Source organism: Rhinoraja longicauda, chromosome 10 (assembly GCF_053455715.1).
Source record: "Rhinoraja longicauda isolate Sanriku21f chromosome 10, sRhiLon1.1, whole genome shotgun sequence".
Lineage (NCBI taxonomy): Eukaryota > Metazoa > Chordata > Chondrichthyes > Rajiformes > Arhynchobatidae > Rhinoraja > Rhinoraja longicauda.
The window spans coordinates 6,949,285-6,966,548 of record NC_135962.1 but is presented as its reverse complement, the minus strand read 5'-3'; the positions used below and the strand labels follow the sequence as shown (position 1 = coordinate 6,966,548).

The window sequence follows — 17,264 nt, the reverse complement described above, 5'->3', positions numbered from 1 at the left end:
TAGTTTAGCTTAGAGATACAGGGTGGATACAGGCCTTTCGGCCCACCGAGTCCGCGCCGACCAGCAATTCCCACACATTAACACTATCCTACACACACACTGGGGACAATTTTATAATTTACACCAAGCCAATTAACCTACAAACCTGTACGTCTTTGGAGTGTGGGAGGAAATCGAAGATCTCGGAGAAAACCCACGCAGGTCACGGGGAGAACGTACAAACTCCGTACAGACAGCACCCGTAGTCGGGATCGAACCCGGGTCTCCGGCGCTGCAAGGCTGCAACTCCACTGCTATGCCACTGGCTTGGGAGGGCAATAGATGGGAAACTCTTTAGCTCTGGCAGAAATGTAGAGGACTTTTAAAACTTCACTCTGAACTAGGAACTGCTCTGCTTCGACCATTTTGGTCTCCGTTGTCTTACTCAACATAGTGAAAGTTTAATTTGGGCTGATGGTCAGTTATGCTGTGCAGCTATTAAGCCTCATCTTAAGCAAGCATTCCTCACTCCATTTTAGGATTAGTACCGTTCAGTGCCTGGAATCTGCTCTAACAGGTACTTTATCAATGGTCATTAACAGCTCTGAGAATGCCATGAGTAGATATACAATCAGCAATGTATCAAGAACCCTCCGATTCAATTTATTAAATGAATGGTTAATGACAAATATTTCATTCAGTAATCTGTGAATGAGATGCTTGCGGAAAGTCAAAGTTCAAAAACCAGCACAATTTTGGGCATAATTTTTGTTGGACTGATAACAGGAACTTTCAATTTCTCTGCTCTAAAACCAGAGGGGTAAAGACTTCGATCAGTGAGTGATTCAGAAGATAGATACAAAATGCTGGAGTAACTCAGGCTCTGGAGAGAAGGAGTGGGTGACGTTTCGGGTCGAGACCCTTCTTCAGATTGAAAGTCACAGGAAAGGGGAGCGAGAGATGTGGACGATGATGTAGGGGGAAATAGAACAAACGAATTAAAGATGTGCAAAAAAGTATCAATGATAAAGGAAACAATAGACAAGACAATAGGTGCAGGAGGAGGCCATTCGGCCCTTCGTGCCAGCACCGCCATTCAATGTGATCATGGCTGATCATTCTCAATCGGTATCCCGTTCCTGCCTTCTCCCCATACCCCCTGACTCCGCTATCCTTAAGAGCTCTATCTAGCTCTCTCTTGAATGAACAGGTCATTGTTAGCTGTAGCTGGCTGAGAACTAAAGACTTGGGTGGGGGAGGGGTGGAGAGAGGCAGGGGGAATGCCGGGGTTACTTGAAGTTAGAGAAATCAATACCCATGCCCCTGGGTTGTAAGCTGCCCAAGCAAAAGTGAGTGATTCATCTTGTTATCTGTTGCTGAAATTGGCTCATCGGACCTGCATTTCCATTGGTCATCTGCCTTAGTGAAACATCCCAGACATTACACGTCAAAACAAATTTGGCTGAGAACTAAGACTAACATGGAGAATTAAGACTAATGACAAAAATAAGGGCTTTAGGCCTGTCTTACAGGAAGATACAGAGCTTAAGGGAGGGAAGTGTATGTCTGGGTCTGCGTCAGCTAAAGGCCGTTGTTGGCGCCGAAGATAGACACAAAATGCTGGAGTAATTCAGCGGGACAGGCAGCATCTCTGGAGGGAAGGAATGGGTGACGTTTCCGGTCGAGACCCTCTCCTCTCCCTCACCTAAATATCGCTCCTCCACGATCTTATCTCAGTTCAGTTTCAGTTTAGTTTATTGTTACGTGTACCGAGGTACAGTGAAAACCTTTTGGTTGCGTGCTAACCAGTCAGCAGAAAGACAATAGATTTTAGATTTAGAGATACAGCGCAGAAACAGGCCCTTCGGCCCACCGGGTCCGCACCGCAATACATGATTACAATTGATCCATGTACAGTGTATAGATACATGATAAGTGAATAACATTTAGTGCAAGGTAAAGCCAGCAGGTCAAGGATAGTCCGAGGGTCATCACGGAGGTAGATAGTGGATCACAATGGGTCAGTAGGCAATGGGGTTTTTCCAGCAAAGATAGACACAAAATGCTGGGGTAACTCAGCGGGTCAGGCAGCATCTCTGGAGAGAAGGAATGGGTGACGTTTCGGGTCGAGACCCTTCTTCAGACTCCGGTTTATCCAGCGCCTTTGTTAATTAGATCAAAGGATTACAGATATTAATATACAGGTTGCTCGCAATCTTCGATAGATACGATAAGGGAATAACGTTTAGTGCAAGGGTAAAGCCAGCAAAGTCCAATCAAGGATAGTCTCAGGGACATCAAAGAGGTAGATAGTAGTTCAGCACTGCTCTCTGGTTGTGGAGGGATGGTTCAGTTGCCTGATAACAGCTGGAAAGAAACTGTGCCTGAATCTGGAGGTGTGCGTTTTCACACTTCCTTTTGCCTGATGGGAGAGGGGAGAAGAGGGAGTGGCCAGGGTGCGACTCGTCCTTGATTATGCTGTTGGCCTTGCCGAGGCAGCGTGAGGTATGAATGGAATTAATATCGACCTGTTGGTTTTAGTTGGCACGTCACCCACAGAGCCTATACTCTTCCACATCTGCTGCCCACTGGTGGGGAAATATAAAACCACACTCCACATATGCAGCCACACCCTCCAGTCCGTAGGGGCAAAAGCTCCCTCAGCATATCGACTCACAATAAATGGTCCACCATGCATGACAATTGGCCTCGACCCACCTGAAACTGGATGTTAACGATCGAGAGAGGAACCTGGCAGAAATGCTGAGCCGTGGGTTGAGCAGCTCCTCTGTGTCTCTCATGGATGTTGACTTTGGGTTCTCCAGCTGGTTGTCTGCTTGCACTGCGGTATAATGCACACATTATTAAAATGGAGGACTATGGGGGGAGGGTTACCAGTGCTAAAGGAAATATAAGGGTAGGCTCATGTACCCATCTGAATAGGAGCAATAGACAATAGACAATAGGTGCAGGAGGAGGCCATTCGGCCCTTCGAGCCAGCACCGCCATTCAATGTGATCATGGCTGATCATTCTCAATCAGTACCCCGTTCCTGCCTTCTCCCCATACCCGCTGACTCCGCTATCCTTAAGAGCTCTATCTAGCTCTCTCTTGAATGCATTCAGAGAATTGGCCTCCACTGCCTTCTGAGGCAGAGAATTCCACAGATTCACAACTCTCTGAAAGCAGAAAGATGCACCCACCTGGCCAATTCTCTGTCCCTTCCAGGACATCCAAAGCACTCTGCATCCAAAGAATATATCTCAAGTGCGGACACTCGTGTAGGAAATACAGGACCTAATGAAGCACATCAGGCTTCCACAACAGATGCATAGGAACGATGAGAGCGGTTTCAGTGATTTTCACTGAGGGGTGAATGCTGGCCGGGATACTGTGAACCGGTTCTGATCACTGTGGGGCGGCACAGTGGAACGGCTGGTGCATCTGAATCCTCCTTGCTCCACCAAACCGGACCTAATCTCGATCTCAGGCGTGGTCTGCGTGAAGTTTGTACAAACTCCCTGTGATTCGATGGGGTTCCTTCCTCTTGGTGCTTTGGTTTCTTCCCACATCCCAAAGACGTGCAAGTTAACGGGAGACTGCAAATTGCCCCTGATGTACAGGCGAAGAATAGCATCTGGGAGGATTTGATGGGAATGCGCGGGAATTAAAATGGGATCAGCAATGGACTCCAGAACCAGGGGCCACAGTTTAAGAATCCAGAACCAGGGGCCACAGTTTAAGAATAAGGGGTAGGCCATTTAGAACGGAGATGAGGAAAAACATTTTCAGTCAGAGAGTTGTATATCTGTGGAATTCTCTGCCTCAGAAGGCAGTGGAGGCCAATTCTCTGGATGCTTTCAAGAGAGAGCTAGATAGAGCTGTTAATGACAGCGGAGTCAGGGGGTATGGGGAGAAGGCAGGAACGGGGTACTGATTGAGAATGATCAGCCATGACCACATTGAATGGCGGTGCTGGCTCGAAGGGCCGAATGGCCTCCTCCTGCACCTATTGTCTATTCGCAACAATGGGTTTTTGACATCTGCCATGGATTTGGTTTGCCTGTTTCTGTGCTGTATGATAGTCTAGGACTATCAAGCAACTATTAACACATGATAATCTTAAATTAGGTCGGCACAGAGGCATAGCAGTACAGTCACTGCCTTGCAGGGCCAGAGACCCTAGTTCGATCATGACTACGGGTGCTGTCTTTACGGAGTTCGTACATTCTCCCTGTGACTACGTGGGTTTTCTCCAGATGCTCTGGTTTACTCCCACATTCCAAAGACATACAGTTTTGCAGGTTTATTGGCTTCTGTAAATTGTTAATTGTCCCTAGTGTGTTCTCGTGCTAGTGTACGGGGTGACCGCTGGTTGGCCCGGACTCGGTGGGCCGAAGGACCTGCTTTCCATACTATATGTCCAAAGTCTAAAGGCACAGGTTTAACACAGTTAGAAGTTCCCGCCATCTACTGCCCCCAACACCGATTATACTCTGGTTAATGAGACCTTGGCTGTCATTGTTCACTTTGAATGTATATGTGAAGAATGGGTCCTATCATCGGAAAACTGGAGATAGACAATAGACAATAGGTGCAGGAGGAGGCCATTCGGCCCTTCGAACCAGCACCGCCATTCAATGTGATCATGGCTGATCATTCTCAATCAGTACCCCGTTCCTGCCTTCTCCCCATACCCCCTGACTCCGCTATCCTTAAGAGCTCTATCTAGAGAAAGGTAGAAAAATAGCACCAAGGCAACAATAAGACTCATGATAAATTAAGGAAGGTAAAAGCTGCCTGAATGTCCATAAGTAGTTAATTGGAAAGAGAGGGTTTGAGGACGGCACGGTGGCGCAGCGGTAGAGTTGCTGCCTTACAGCGAATGCAGCGCCGGAGACCCAAGTTCGATCCCGACTACGGGCGCCGTCTGCATGGAGTTTGTACGTTCTCCCCGTGACCTGCATGGTTTTTCTTTGAGATCTTCAGTTTCCTCCCACACTCCAAAGACGTACAGGTTGGTAGGTTAATTGGCTTAGTATAAATGTAAATTATCCCTAGTGGGTGTAGGATAGTGTTAATGTGCGGGAATCGCTGGTCGGCGTGGACCCGGAGGGGCCGAAAGGGCCTGTTTCCGCACTGTATCTCCAAACTAAACTAAACTAAAAGGACGATGGTGGAATAAAGAACACTAAACAGAAGAAGTCATGTACTGTACATCTTGGAATATTGTTACATCCTAAGCAAGATGCCACCCATATTTAGATGGTCAAGCACATTGTTTGGGCTTAAGAAAAAGATTGGGAACAAATGGGTGGTTGATGGTTGAATGTGATGAGAATTTAGAAAATGGGATTAATGTAGAGTTGGAGAGTTTCGAGTTTAGAGAGACACAGCCTGGAAATAGGTTCTTCGGCCCAGGCAGCCAGCCCATGACCATTGGTCACCCGCGCACTATTTCCATGTTATTCCACTTTCGCGTGTGTCCTACACACTCAGGTCAATGTGCAGAGGCCAAGTAACCTTCAAACCTGTACGTCTTTGGAATGTGGGAGGAAACCGGAGCACCCGGAGAAAGCCCACCCCGGTCACAGGGAGAACGTACAAACTCCACCCAAACAGGACCCGTAGTCAGGATGGAACCTGGGTCTCTGGTGCTGTGAGGCGGCAGCTCTCCCGTGGTGGTTGATGATGGGAGCAGGCTCAGTAGGCCAAAGGGCCGCTTCACTGCTGCATGGCTCCACGACTACCCCCAAGAACTCCAAACTCTGCAGACTATAAATGTCATAAACACACTCCGACCTTACCTCCCACACCCTCATCAGCCAGCGTCCCGAAATGCTGCTTCAGGAACTTTTCCTGATCCGGAGTTCTCGGCACAATGGTGTCCCGTTGGAAGCTCCTGCTGAGCTCGTCCTCTTCCTCATCCATGTCAGAGGAGATCCCATCCACACTCAGAGGCTCCGTGCATTCAGAATCTGTCACAGTAATACACAGGTTACGCTCTAACCTGGTCACGGGTACTTGCGTTCCTGCAGGCAGGGATAGCGACAAAGAAGGCCAGGACTTCCAATGGGAGCTTCCAATGAGGTCCTTCCTCCTCCTCGGTTACCACGGATGGCCACCATAAAGCCTGTGTGTAGGCTCGCCTACTCCTGCCAGCAGGAGTGAAGGGGCCACAACAGCAATCTCATCTTCAGAACAGGCTCCACTGTCCTTTTCAGATGTACAAACCAACATCTCATGCTTCTATGTTGTGAGGACCTGCCATTAAACCGTTCCCATATAATTCCAACAAATCATCACACTTGAGCGTCTGAAGAAGGGTCTCGCCCCGAAACGTCACCCATTCCTTCTCTCCAGAGACGCTGCCTGCCCCGCTGAGTTACCCCAGCATTTTGTGTCTATCCTGGTTTAAACCAGCATCCGCAGTTCCGTCCTACACTCCACACTGAAGGGATCTGTTTCCACGTCCTATCCAAGCAGAGTTCTCCACTGCCTGACTAGAAGCTGAAGACAGACACAAAATGCTGGAGTAACTCAGCGGGACAGGCAGCATCTCTGGAGAGAAGGAATGCGTGACGTTGAGAATCTATGCTATTAGCTGATATAGTCAATTAGAGATATTATATTTTGTTGTAGTAGAGATGGTTTCTTTTGTTGTTTTAGCTAATATAAAATGAATGCTTATTTTAGTGGAAAGCAGTAAGATGGATGCTTGTGGCAGAAATGTTATCCTTGGGAACAGAATGTGTTTGTCCCTTTACGAATGATAAGGAATGTACAGAAGAGATGGGCTATTGTCCTCTCCCACTACTCTGTCTGACTGCGAGTGCTGTGTATTGAAACAGTAAAGCAAGGTCATGCAGCTACGAGATTGCTCGTCTATAGAGATAAGAAAGTTTCTTTCTTAGTAACAACTCCTCTTGGTAAATTGATGCGTTTCTCTAAAAACATGTGACTTATATTAATGGTTTGGTTTCTGAGCATGTGACCTGTATCAATGATTTTGTCTTCTCTGTAACCATGGGAATTGTATTAGATGTGTAATTGGTCCTTGTATTAGATGTGTAATTGGTCCTTGATTTCTTTTTGTCACACCTCTCTTTTTCTGTATAACAAAGTAAACAATGGTGGAGAAGTTGTTCTTCTTCCCCTGCCCTGAGTTGAGATCTCTTCAGACACTAGTGTTGTGTCTGGAGATCTTCTCGGGAACAACCCCATGGTGGAATAAATCTGATGTGCTAATCCAGTATCACGTGTGATTATTCAGACTGAAGGTAAAGAATTTGATTTAACAACGTTTCGGGTCGAGACCCTTTCTTCTTGGAAGTGCAGTGTTGAGGTAAGTGCGGTGCCTCACCCACTGTGCTAACAGAGGAGGGGAAATGCTCACCTGCTGTACATGCACACCGCGGCCACCATTAAAGGGGAAGCTAAATAAACATGCGAGGACAAAAGATGGAGGATTTTGGATATGGGAGGGTCAAATGGACAGAGCCGCCATGCATCAGATGGACCGAATGGACATTATCATCCCACAATGATAGATATAACCAACAATTCACTGGAGATAAAGCAAGACACCCCCCCCCCCCCCCCCCCCGTAGTTGGTAATGAGTATGGGTTGAAAATGAAGGCTGAACTCCTACCTTCGTGTGGATGTTCAGGGCTGGAGAAGTGGCTGCTGGAATAATCTACGGAACAGGCGCTGTCCGGACTGTTTTTCTCCACCAGGCTGTGACTGCGGTAACTCTTCTCCTGCATCCCCTTCTGCAGCTCCTTCACCCGGTACTCGCTGCCAGGGGGGTGGGTGGGGAATGAAGCATTAACATTGAAAGACCCGAAATGAAGCACTAATAATGCAGGGATTCAAAGTGCTGAGGTATACATTGCAAGGTTAGTTACATAACACATCTCCAGTAGAAAGGAGGATGTGTGGGAAGGAACTACAGATGCTGGTTTACACCGAAGATAGACCAAAAATGCTGGAGTAACTCAGCGGGACAGGCGGCATCTCTGGAGAGAAGGAATGGGTGACGTTTCGGGTCGAGACCCTTCTTCCGAGCGAGAGTCACTCCAGAGATGCTTTCTGTCCCGCTGAGTAACACCAGCATTTTGTGTCCAGAAGAAAGGAATTGTTTTGTCTGTTTGGAATAGAGTTGGATAGAGCTCTTGGGGCTAGTGGAATCAAGGGATATGGGGAGAAGGCAGGCACGGGGTATTGATTGGGGACGATCAGCCATGATCACAATGAATGGCGGTGCTGGCTCGAAAGGCCGAATGGCCTTCTCCTGCACCTGTTTTCTGTTTCTACGAATTTATTTGCAGCAGGAGGATGTCACTGGCAAGGTCAGCATCCGGAATTGCCCTCGAGAAGATGGTAGTGAGCAAAGATAATAGACCACTCGAACCTAAAAACCGTAGTGTGTCATGGCGCCATTTTAGTAGGCAGAAACGTGCAGAAACATTTAAAAAGAAAAATAACAAAAATCTGTGAATTGATAGATGAGATATATTCTGCATTTTAATGGTATCATCACACATACTGTTCCCCCACAACACTGATTACACTGCGAGAGGCATAGCGAACGGAGGGTTTTGCCTACTAAAATGGCGGACATTACGCTCCTTTGCGTACTACGTACACTTCAGTATGGGCGATTTCAACGGAGTGGTTCATCTGGCTCCTCTAGTATCTTTGGTAGTGAGGCGTTGGCTTGAATCACCACTGCCTGTGCAGTGAAGACCCTCCCACACTCTCCCAGATGGGGAGGAATTAAGAAGTGAACGATTCGCAAGAGTGATGGAGCATGGAAGCAGGCCATTCGGCCCAACTCATCCATGCCAACAAGGAGCTACAAGGAACTGCAGGTGCTGGAAGCTTGCATGGTATTGGAGTAACCCAGCGGGTCAGGCAGCATTCTGGACGACAGTAAATAGGTGAAGCTTTGGGTCGGGGCCCTTCATCAAAATGGAACTCTGGATAGTATATAACTTGAAAGGGATTTCCCTGCAGCTGCTGCCTTTGTCCTTTCAGCAGATGGAGGTCACCAGTTTGGGGGATGTTGTTGAAGGAACGTTGCCAAGTAACTGTGGGTTGATGAACACTACAAGTAAAACCTAAGCGATTTTCATTAATGTCCATGGGCTCCGCTGCTCACTGATTTCCAATAACCCATCCTCAAATTAATTTAAGGAACTGCTGGGATGTTTGTCGGCACTGGGCCTGTACTCGCTGGAGTTTAGAAGAATGAGGGGAGACCCCATTGAAATGTACAGAATAGCGCAAGGCTTGGATAGAGTGGATGTGGAGAGGATGTTTCCACTAGTGGGAGAGTCTAGGACTAGAGGTCATAGCCTCAGAATTAAAGGACGTTCCTTTTGGAAGGAGATGAGGAGGAATTCCTTTAGTCATAGGGTGGTGAATCTGTGGAATTCTTTGCCACAGAAGGCTGTGGAGGCCAGGTCAGTGGATATTTTTAAGGCAGACTTAGATAGATTCTTGATTGGTACAGGTGTCAGAGGTTATGGGCAGAAGGCAGGAGAATGTGGTTAGGAGGGAGAGATAGATCAGCCATGATTGAATGGCGGAGTAGACTTGATAGGCCAAGTGGACTAATTCTGGTCCTATTCCTTATGACCTTATGATCGTATGATGCCATAATGCCACAACAACATTTAGAGAAGCAAAATATAGGCCACCCAGCCCATCCATCATATAAGATTGCTGAAGAACTTTCACCTAATCTTAACTCCTGTCCTGATATTCCCAGATTCCTTCACCAACCAAACACCCACAACAAGGTTGGACAATAGACAATAGATAATAGGTGCAGGCATAGGCCATTCGGCCCTTCGAGCCAGCACTGCCATTCAATGTGATCATGGCTGATCATTCTCAATCAGTACCCCGTTCCTGCCCTCTCCCCGTACCCCCTGACTCCGCTATCCTTAAGAGCTCTATCTAGCTCTCTCTTGAAAGCATTCAGAGAATTGGCCTCCACTGCCTTCTGAGGCAGAGAATTCCACGGATTTACAACTTTCTGACTGAAAAGGTTTTTCCTCATCTCCGTTCTAAATGGCCTACCCCTTATTCTGAAACTGTGGCCCCTGGTTCTGGACTCCCCCAACATTGGGAACATGTTTCCTGCCACTAACGTGTCCAACCCCTTAATAATCTTATACGATTCGATAAGATCTCCTCTCATCCTTCTAAATTCCAGTGTATACAAGCCTAGTCGCTCCAGTCTTTCAATATATGACAGTTCTGCCATTCCGGGAATTAACCTAGTAAACCTACGCTGCACGCCCTCAATAGTAAGAATTGGTGATCTACAAACGTGAAATGAAGCAGATGGGCTGCTCCTATTAATCTGAACTGGTCTCGTGATAAGGGAATTTTACTTTGGTTAAAGGTAACTCTATGTACAATGTGGAGCGGAGGTTGGTAGGAGAAATGGCCACTGTTTCCAAATACACAGGACAAGATGTTAGAAATCCAAAGTGCCAAATGTCAACTTGCTCCCGGTGGTGATGGGAGGCTTATGCACTCACCTATGCTCCTCCGATGTTGAGAAAGGTTGGGCAGACACGTCATTGGGGTTATCAAGTGGGCACCTACTTTCATCGACGTTTTGCTGATTGGACCCACGACGTCTCCAGTAGGCTCAGCAGTGCATTCTGGCGTCCCAGAACCACCCCCCTCTGCATCTGCCTAGCTGGGTTATTTGGGAAACCAGATGGGGTCTTTCCTCTTCAGCCAGAGCCACTGGCTACTCCGCTCTGCCACCTGTGATGTTTCCTTGATAGCCTGGCGTAGGGCTTGTCCGCTGATCCCCAGGTCCTTCATCAGTCTTACGGTAGATGTTGCCACAAATCCTCGACATCCAACTTTTACCGGGCAGATCTTTGCTCTCCAGCCCCGCTGTTCTGCCTCCGCTGGAAGGTCTGTGTAGCGCAGTTTCTTTCTTTCAAAGGCTTCCTGCACAGCATCCTCCCAAGGGACTGTGAGCTCCACAAAATACACCATGCGCTGAGAGTTGGACCAGAGGACAAGATCAGGCCTCAAGTTGGTGATGGCTATCTCTGGTGGAACCGTAAGCCGTTGGTCCACATCCACCAGCATCTGCCGGTCCCGGGCTGCCTCCAGCTGTCCAAATCTTGTCCTTGGTGGAATTTTCCGTTGCTTTTGTTCCCCCTCCCGAACAAAGGCAATTGGCATAACTGGGTCGGTTGTTCTGGGTGGCAGGGCATTGTTGGTTGTTCTCCAGAGTCGCTGCCAGGCATTTGAGCACTTGATTATGTCTCCAGGTGTACCGTCCTTGGGAGAGGCTCACTTTACACCCAGTGAGGATGTGCTTAAGCGTGGCTGGTGTTGAACATAGTCTCGGATGGAATGGAATGGAATACTTTATTGTCACGTGTGACAAGGCACAGTGAGATTCTTTACTTTGATGAGCTGCTGAGTGGGAGAATCTCGGGGGAGTTGATGGGAATGTGAGCAGAATAAAATGGGATTGATGAAGCATTAGGGACGATGGTGGTTCGCTTGGACTCAGTAGGCTGACAGCGTGCTATCCCCACACATTGATATCACAGATAAAAAACGAATTACTTCCTTGTACCTCCAAACAGAGGCTGATTAACATGCTCTTGATTCCCCCACATTGGAAACGAGCCTGGATCTTGAACGAGCATTGCCACTCACCTCTCAGTCTCGACAGCACGCTCAGTGTGCACAGGATAGATGACACACTCTTCAACCTCAGGTGTCTCCAGCTCCTGGGTGAATATGCCATCCTCACACAATGGCAGCGTGACACCGGCAGGCATGACAAAGGAAGAGCTTTGATTGTGCGCCAACTCCTGCTCCTCAATCTGTTGGAGAAATAAATGATTGTTAGCATTCATAGCAAGAGGATTTGAGTATAGGAGCAGGGAGGTTCTGCTGCAGTTGTACAGGGCCTTGGTGAGACCGCACCTGGAGTACTGTGTACAGTTTTGGTCTCCTAATCTGAGGAAAGACATTCTAGCCTTAGAGGGAGTACAGAGAAGGTTCACCAGATTGATCCCTGGGATGGCAGGACTTTCATATGAAGAAAAACTGGATAGACTGGGCTTGTACTCGCTGGAATTTAGAAGACTGAGGGGGGATCTTATTGAAACATATAAAATTCTTAAGGGGTTGGAGAGGCTAGATGCGGGAAGATTGTTCCCGATGTTGGGGAAGTCCAGAACCAAGGGTCACAGCTTAAGGATAAGGGGGAAGTCTTTTAGGACCGAGATGAGAAAACATTTCTTCACTCAGAGAGTGGTGAGTCTGTGGAATTCTCTGCCACAGAAGGTAGTTGAGGCCAGTTCATTGGCTATATTTAAGAGGGAGTTAGATGTGGCCCTTGTGGCTAAAGGGATCAGGGGGTATGGAGAGAAGGCAGGTACAGGTTACTGAGCTGGATGATCAGCCATGATCATATTGAATGGCCGAATGGCCTACTCCTGCACCTATTTTCTATGTTTCTATGTTTCTATGAAACAGCCCATGAGCCAAATGGGAGATATCTAGGTATTAACGACTATCCGAAGCAAACCCATAAAGCACTTTAACAAAAGAGTTGAAATCATTGATTGTAGAGAAAGGGGAGGTGGTGATGAATGGACCATGTCGTTTGAGACCTGGTCAAAAAATCTTAACTGATGACGAATGGGTTTGCTTTACAATAGTCAAAACTCAAGAGTGTTTTATTGCTATATGTTCCAGATAGAACAATTAAATCCTTACTTGCAGCAGCACAACAGAATATGTAAACATAGTACACTGTAAACAATATAATAAACGAGAGAAAAAAAGATTCAGTGCGTGAAAATATACACATACTCACAAATACACATATATATATAAATTATATAGATCATAGATATATATATATATACACACTCGCACACACAAAAAACACGCAATAATAGTGCAATAATAACAATAATAGTCTATGTAGTTTAGAGCTTATTTGAGGTAGTGGTGTTTAATAGCCGAATGGCTGTCGGGAAGGAGCTGTTCCTGAACCTGGACGTTACAGTTTTCAGGCTCCTGTACCTTCTTCCCCATGGCAGGGGTGAAATGAGAGTGTGGCCAGGGTGGTGTGGGCCTCTGATGATGCTGCCTTTTTGAGGCACAAATAAACAATTGGTGTAGGGGGCCACATACACACAGCCCTTCTAAGCAGGGAGCACAGTACTTCACAGCACTACACATAAGTGGGTTTAAGAGCAAAGCAGAGCTGAGAAATGAAGATTGTAGAGGGAAGGGGTTAATATTTGGGTGTTGGCGAGGATAGAGAATAGAGGTGTCAGGGGTAAGTGCCAGTGTGAGGAGCCCAGGCAGAAGGCCGCAGGAGGCAACAGGTGTTGGGGCCCTGAAAACATGCTGACAGTGCGGGCCCCACCTTGGACTGTGCTTCTTTGGTCATAACAACATGTTTGTCTTGGACGAAGGGCAACAGCTGCTACTTCATGTCCCCTGTAACCTTTGTTTGCAAAAGAGCCAGTGGCCAGTGGAGTATAGTCGTTAGGCCTCTGGTTAACAGGGAAGCAAAGCTTAGACCAAAGATACTAGAGGAGCAAGATGGACCATTCCGTTGAAACCGCCTATACTGAAGTGTAGCACGCAAAGGAGCGTAACGTCCGCCATTTTAGTAAGCAAAACCCGCCGTTTGCTATGCCTCTCGCAGTGTAATCAGTGTTTTGGGGGAACAGTATATGTGTTGATACCATTAAAAATGCAGAATATATCTCATCTATCAATTCACAGATTTTTGTTATTTTTCTTTTAAAATGTTTCTGGAAGTTTCTGCCTACTAAAATGGCGCCATGACGTACTATGGTTTAAGGGTCGAGTGGTCTATCTTGCTCTGCTCTGTTATCCTTGGCTTAGATATAGCAGGGCTCTGGGTTGTGCTGTAGAGCAGAGGGATCCAGGAGTGCAGGTGCATGGTTCCTTGAAGACGGAGTCGCAGGTAGATTGGGTGGTCAAAATGGCTTTTGGCACATTGGCCATCAGCCAGAGTATTAAGTGTAGAAGTTGGGAGGTCATGCTGCAGTTGTATAAGACGTTGGTGAGGCCACATTTAGAGTATTGTGTTCAGTTATAGGAAAGATGTTGTCAAGCTGGAAAGGGTACAGAGAAGATTTACGAGAATGTTTCCAGGACTAGAGGATGTGAGCTACAGGCAGAGATTGAGTAGGCTGGGTCTCTCTATTCCTTGGAGTGCAGGAGGATGAGGGTGATCTTATAGAGGTGTATAAAATCATGAGAGGAAAAGATCGGGTAGATGCACAGAGTCTCTTGCCCAGAGTAGGTGCCTCGTGGACCAGAGGACATAGGTTTAAGGTGAAGGGGAAAAGATTCAATAGGAATCTGAAGGGTAACTTTTTCACACAAAGGGTGGTGGGTGTATGGAACAAGCTGCCAGAGGAGGTAGTTGAGGCAGGGACTATCCCAACCTTTAAGAAAAAGTTAGACAGGTACATGGATAGGACAGGTTTGGAGGGATATGGACCAAATGCGGGCAGGTGGGACTAGTGTAGCTGGGACATGTTGGCCGGTGTGGGCAAGTTGGGCCAAAGGGCCTGTTTCCACACTGTATCACTCTATGACTATTATTCTTTATAAATCATTCATTCGGCCCCAGCTAGCACATTCTGCATGGCAAACTTTAGAAGGACATCAAGGCTTTGGAAATGTTGCAGAAAACATTCACTGCAATGGGAGACTTTGGATACATAGAGACTACAATTGTTCTGCGTGGAGCTGAGAAGGTTATTTGATACGTAGAAGAGGTGATCAAAATTAGTTTAGTTTAGTTTAGAGATACAGTGCGGAAACAGGCCCTTCGGCCCACCAAGTCTGCACCGACCAGTGATTCCTGCACACTAACACTATCCTAAACACACACTGGGGACAATTTACATTTATAACAAGCCAATCAACCTACAAACCAGTAAGTCTTTTGAACGTGCGAGGAAACCGAAGTCCTCGGAGAAAACCCACGCAGGTCACGGGGAAAACGGACAAACTCTGTACAGGCAGCGCCCGTAGTCGGGATGGAACACAGGTCGCTGGCGCTGTCAGGCAGCAACTCTACCGCTGCGCCACCGTGACGCCCCAAAATATTGCAAATAATCTGAAACTTCTTCCACTTGTAGAAGAGCCAGTGAGTTGTGGGAAATAAATTAGAAGCTGAGGTTAAGGAGGCGCAAGGAACTGCAGATGCTGGAAAACTGAGAAAGAAAAACAAAGTGCTGGAGGAAACTAAACGGATCAGGCAGCATCTATGGAGGCAATGGACAGACGAAGTTTCTGGTTTGGACCATTCGTCAAACTGATGGGGTAAGGGGAAGAAAGTTGGTAAAGAGAGACAGAGGTGGGGCAAAGAGATAGTAAGAGATAGTTGACATAGAAAATAGGTGCAGGAGGAGGCCATTTGGCCCTTCGAGCCAGCACCGCCATTCATTGTGATCATGGCTGATCATCCACAATCAGTAACCGGTGCCTGCCTTCTCCCCAGATCCCTTGATTCCGCTACCCCTAGAGCTCTATCTAACTCTCTTTTAAACTCATCCAGAGAATCGGCCTCCGTTGCCTTCTGCGGCGGAGAATTCCACAAATTCACAACTCTCTGGGTAAAAACGTTTTTTTTCTCACCTCAGTTTTAAATGGCCTCCCCTTTACTCTTAGACCGTGTGGCCCCTGGTTCTGGACTCCCCCATAATTGGGAACATTTTTTGCTGCATCTAGCTTGTCCAGTCCTTTCATAATTGTATACGTCTCCAGAAGATCCCCTCTCATCCTTCTGAACTCCAGGGAATACAGGAGAGGTTTTTTTAAGAAGGCAGGGAGGACTTCTGATCTGGAAGGTTTAAAAGTGTGGAGGAAACATGCCAGGGAGGGAAGCAGGTGATGGGGAGGGGATGGGGTAGCTGGACAGGTCTTCAAAGTGTCAGACTGGCTCTTTGGTCTGCCCGATCCTTGTTGACCTCCCAGCAGAGCGAGCTGTCCGTCGGGGAATGTTGCTGACTGGGCCCGCTGCAGACTGCAGGAGTACGTGCTGAGGGACGCACTGAAGCTTGGTGCAGCCAACGCCAAGGCCCTGTGGGGGAGGACCACAGTCTAGGGTCCTTCCGCTGCTGGACATGGGGGGCAGGGTGTGGTGGAGAGAGACGCCCCTCCAAATAAGGGATACTGTGTAAAGGTGTGTAAATGTAAGTAAATGTCTGTAAATTTGGATGTAATGCCTGTATCGAATGTGTAACCTCCGGAAATGTCGGATGGGTTTTGTTAAAAAAGAAGATGTTCTGTAAGCAAATATTTATTACTTGAATAAAGTATTTTTTGATATTAAAAAAAAAAAGGATTGGGTGGGCCAAAGACTCACGTCGCTCAGCAGTGTTTCTATGCTGACCCTCAGCCTGTGCTCATAGTCAGTGGGAGCGCCGCTCGCCCCGGTCACACTGGCCCTGGGCTGCGAGCTGGAGTCCGTGGACGGGGAGAAGGAGTCCAGGTGTCGCAGGTCGAGCATCGACTTCACGCTCAGGTCCAGGGTGTCCATGCGGTGAGACCAGCGGCCCCGGGGACGGGGGGCGTGTTCCGTGACCGAATCCCGTCTCTTCGGCACGTCGTCTGTCTGTGCCCGGCGGGGCGGCGGGGGGGGGGGGGAAGCAAAAGTCAGCATCAACAACGGAAACCGGCGCCCAGCAACAGATAGCATCACATCACCACAGTAATTACACTGGCGTCTCGCCGAGCACTCTGGATTCATCCCAGGAACAAGATCGCTGACACAATCAGCACTGAACAGGATAGTTCATCCATAGGAATGTGTGTACAGTGTTGTGCCTTGCCTTTTATCTTTTAGACATCTAATGTACATTGAGCATAGCTCGATATCAAGGGTGGCTCCCCTGCCTTCCGCTGATGCTCCTCCTGCTGTAAATCACCCCAAGGCTCAGTGAGAAGAGGCAGCCCCATGGGGCAGGTGTGGCCAATAGGGTTGCCAACTTTCTAACTCCCAAATAAGGGACAGAAGGTGATGTCACTGTCCCGTGCCCCACGTGACCTCACCCAGCCAGCGGCCATATGCTCCTGCTCCACCAATGGCGGCCGCCCGAGCCGGGAGGCGGGTTGCTATGCTACCTCCGTTAGGCGAACACACTCGCTCCCGCTCTCCGAACACACTCCGTTAGCCTACACTGTCCGGGCCTACAGCAGCTCCCGGGCCTATAGTGTCCGG

General features: G+C 47.8%; 1 protein-coding gene across 1 annotated transcript in view; it reads right to left on the bottom strand.

The window, feature by feature from the left end:
• Positions 1-17,264, bottom strand: part of mapkbp1 (mitogen-activated protein kinase binding protein 1) — a 228,230-nt gene that overhangs the window by 24,469 nt on the left and 186,497 nt on the right. The window contains exons 22-26 of the mRNA XM_078406156.1: positions 16,410-16,658; positions 11,690-11,859; positions 7,632-7,777; positions 5,787-5,957; positions 2,698-2,821 (exon numbers count right to left, since the gene is read on the bottom strand). Coding sequence (XP_078262282.1) covers positions 2,698-2,821; positions 5,787-5,957; positions 7,632-7,777; positions 11,690-11,859; positions 16,410-16,658 — 860 coding nt within the window. The remainder of the gene's footprint in view (positions 1-2,697; positions 2,822-5,786; positions 5,958-7,631; positions 7,778-11,689; positions 11,860-16,409; positions 16,659-17,264) is intronic.